Below are 3,661 nucleotides of genomic sequence, written 5' to 3'. Positions count from 1 at the left end.
GCACCGCACAAGACACAAAATGGCCGCCGATCACCCCAGAAAAAAGTGACTGACAAACGGTCTGGGCAGCCTAAAAACAGTGAGTGAGCATTTGAATTTCAGCAGCTCAATGATGCACAGCTGCAGATCGATCGATTAATCAAGTGAAGTCCTTTGGAGGAGTTAATCTGCCTAATCTCGCCCTACTGTCGCATCCGCAACCTCTCCCTACGCTAATCAGAGCAGAGTGACGGGCGGCGCTATGTGACTCCAGCTTAAATAGAGGCTGGGTCACATGGTGCTCAGGCCAATCACAGCCATGCCAATAGTAGGCATGGCTGTGACGGCCTCTTGGGGCAAGTAGTATGACGCTTGTTGATTGGCTGCTTTGCAGCCTTTCAAAAAGCGCCAAGAAAGCGTCACAAAAGCGCCAAGAAAGCGACGAACACCGAACCCGAACCCGGACTTTTACGAAAATGTCCGGGTTCGGGTCCGTGTCACGGACACCCCAAAATTCGGTACGAACCCGAACTATACAGTTCGAGTTCGCTCATCCCTACTTCTAACACCCTAAAAAATAAAATGACAATACCAAAATGATGCCCACATAAAGTAGATATAGTGGGAATGTTAATTAATAAATATTTTATGAGGCATCACTATCTGTCTTGAAAGCAGAGAGCTTAAAATTTAGAAAACAGTGATTTTTTTTCAAATTTTCGGTAACTTTTGGATTTTTTTATAAATAAATGTGTCATGAGAAAACAATCTCAGAATGACTTGAATAAGTAAAAGCGTTCCAAAGTTATTGCCATATAAAGTGACACGTCAGATTTTCAAAATTAGGCCTGGTCAGGAAGGGGGTAAATGGCACGGTATGGAAGTGGTTAAGGGGGTGAGCCACTGTGGAGGTCACTGTTAAGGCAGCGGGATACTCTGGAGGTCATTGTTCAGGGAGTGGGGTATTGTAGACATCACAGTTAAGGAAATGGGGTACTCCCTCATAAGAGTTTTCAGATATCTAACTATACTTGATCTATAGCTAAAACGTTTCCTACATTCTGTATATTAAAATGGCTTTTCTCCTGTGTGACTTCCCAGGTGTCTCACAAGATTTGTTTTCTCAGTAAAACACTTTCCACATTCAGTACATGAAAATGGATTCTCCCCTGTGTGAGTTCTCAGATGTCTCACAAGACCTGATTTCTGAGTAAAACATTTTCCACATTCAGTACATAAACATGGCTTCTCTCCTTTGTGAATTCTCTGATGTATGTCAAAATATGTTTTTTGACTGAAGCACTTCCCACATTCAGGACATTGAAATGGCTTCTTTCCTGTGTGAATTCTCTGATATTTCACAAGACTTGATTTCTCAATAAAATATTTCCCACATTCTGGACATAAAAATGACTTCACTCCCGTGTGAATTCTCTGATGCACCTCAAGATTTGATTTTGTACTAAAACACTTCCCACATTCAAGACATGAAAATGGCTTCTCCCCTCTGTGAGTTCTCAGATGTCTCACAAGACCTGATTTCTGAGTAAAACATTTTCCACATTCAGTACATAAACATGGCTTCTCTCCTTTGTGAATTCTCTGATGTATGTCAAAATATGTTTTTTGACTGAAGCACTTCCCACATTCAGAACATGAAAATCGCTTCTGTCCTGTGTGAATTATCTGATGTTTCACAAGACTTGATTTTACATTAAAATATTTCTCACATTCTGAACATGAAAATAGCTTCACTCCCGTGTGAATTCTCTGATGCTCCTCAAGACGTGATTTTCTACTAAAACACTTCCCACATTCAGAACATGAAAATGGCTTCTCCCCTGTGTGAATTCGGAGATGTTTAACAAGACAAGCTTTGTCAATAAAATATTTTTCGCATTCAGAACAGGAATATGGCTTCTCTCCAGTATGAGTTCTCAGGTGTATCTTAAGATACTGTTGACTCTTAAACCACTTCCCACATTCTGTACATAAAAATGGCTCCTCTCCTGTGTGACTTCTCATATGTCGTTCTAGATGATATTTACGCTTAAACAACTTCCCACATTCCTGACATGAAAATGGCTTCTCTCCTGTGTGAATTCTGAGATGTTGAAGAAGACTTGATTTCCCCGAAAAAGTTTTCTCAGATTCTGAACATGAATAGGGCTTCTCTCCTGTGGAATTTCTCTGATGTTGAGGAAAACTTGATAACACATTAAACATTTTCTCTCTTTCTGAAGATGAAAATGGTCGTTCATCTCTCTGAATTTCTTTGTGCACAGAAAGATTTAAATTATTTTTCAAATCTATCCCATATTCAGAACTAGCAGACATCTCACCCAGATTATGTCCAGTTGGGTTATTGCCAAGCTGTGATTGATTATATGATTCTATGTTTTGAGTTACAATTAGATGACCTTGGGAGCCTTTCATCCAGTCTTCACCTGGAAAAAAAAATAAAAAATTATATATATATATATATATATATATATATATATATATATGATAAAAGGTTCTTTTTCCTAATTGCACACAAAAATTTAAAATAACAGTAACACAGATTTTTTTTAATTAAAGTTAAAAATACTAATTGCTAATAAGAAATTAAATGCATTGATTAAGAGAAATCTGTCAGCAAACTCGGTTTAACACATGTAGAAGCATAATTGGCAGCAGCCACCTGGCATTGATCGCTAAAGTTATGCTTACTCTGTACCAATATCCAATATCTTTTTTATGGCAGTTTTATTGATTAGTCATTACATACTGTAGAAATTATTCTCTTGTACTAGGTTCACAACTTTACATTTGTCTGTAAACTTCATATACAATTTCTTGGCCTAAGGCTCCTGCTTCCCAACTGTCTAACACCCAAACTCCAGCAGAACAACAATATTGTGCAACTCGGTGGTTGCAGATGATGGGAGAAATTTATCAAGCCCTGCACTTGGGTTTTACTTTTTTTATTTTTTTTAAGAAAAAAATCCAAATTGAGATTTGAAGCAGTTTGCAGTTAGTTGTTAGAAAATGTGACTTTTTGCTCTTTTTGAAAAATAAATGGAAAGCAACTACCATAGCGGCAGACCATGTGACTGCTATGGGGCTCAGAGTAAGAGGGGTCCCAGTCTTAGTTGGGATCATCTCCGCTTCTACTGGTGATGAAGGAACAACTTTTGGCAAATGAAGCAGAGGAAAAATGGCCCAAGGGTCATTGAAAACGTTTTAGACAAGAGCGTTATGTTTAAAGATGAGCTAAATTTATCAAACAATGTATGACATTTGAAATGCTTGGTGCAAAGTACTCCAACGCCGACTCAAGGAAAACTGAATTCAAATATGACCGTCTTCCACTTCTGTGCCTTTTGGCTAAGATCAAGTGTGGTATCTGTTCATATCAATCCCGGTGATCTGGTACACTATAATGGGTGGAGCAGAGAACCACATGGAGGACCCTAAGGAGTACACCTTTGGCCATTAGTGCCGATGATAGGTAACCAAAGGCCTCCGGATAGAAGCCATGGGCCTAGATGTTTGAAAGCTTGAGGTGCAGAAGTGCCCCAGGAGTGGTGACCCTGGGATGCCTGAAATAACTGGGGATGGGAGCCCACTGAGTGATGGCACATACTTCACTTTTTCCCCCATTTTGAGAATGCTCACATCTATCTTTACAAAATGTATG

The 3,661-nt window shown here is 39.2% G+C and overlaps 1 protein-coding gene and 1 pseudogene across 1 annotated transcript; one reads left to right on the top strand and one right to left on the bottom strand.

Moving 5' to 3' along the window:
* Positions 1-1,047: 1,047 nt before the first annotated feature.
* LOC122931797 (gastrula zinc finger protein XlCGF57.1-like) lies at positions 1,048-2,415 on the bottom strand. The gene has a single exon (XM_044285857.1). It carries the CDS (start codon positions 2,413-2,415, stop codon positions 1,048-1,050), a length of 1,368 nt encoding a protein of 455 aa, XP_044141792.1.
* Positions 2,416-3,328: 913 nt separating this feature from the next.
* Positions 3,329-3,438, top strand: LOC122933601 (annotated as a pseudogene).
* Positions 3,439-3,661: the final 223 nt, after the last annotated feature.

Source organism: Bufo gargarizans, chromosome 3 (genome assembly GCF_014858855.1).
Source record: "Bufo gargarizans isolate SCDJY-AF-19 chromosome 3, ASM1485885v1, whole genome shotgun sequence".
NCBI classification, from domain to species: Eukaryota; Metazoa; Chordata; class Amphibia; order Anura; family Bufonidae; genus Bufo; species Bufo gargarizans.
The sequence above is the reverse complement of the archived record's forward strand: the minus strand, read 5'-3'. Positions and strand labels throughout refer to the sequence as shown.

Bases quoted from the DNA above. Each gene is read 5' to 3' on its own strand.
- LOC122931797 (XM_044285857.1), bottom strand. From the start codon at position 2,415: ATGAAAGGCTCCCAAGGTCATCTAATTGTAACTCAAAACATAGAATCA.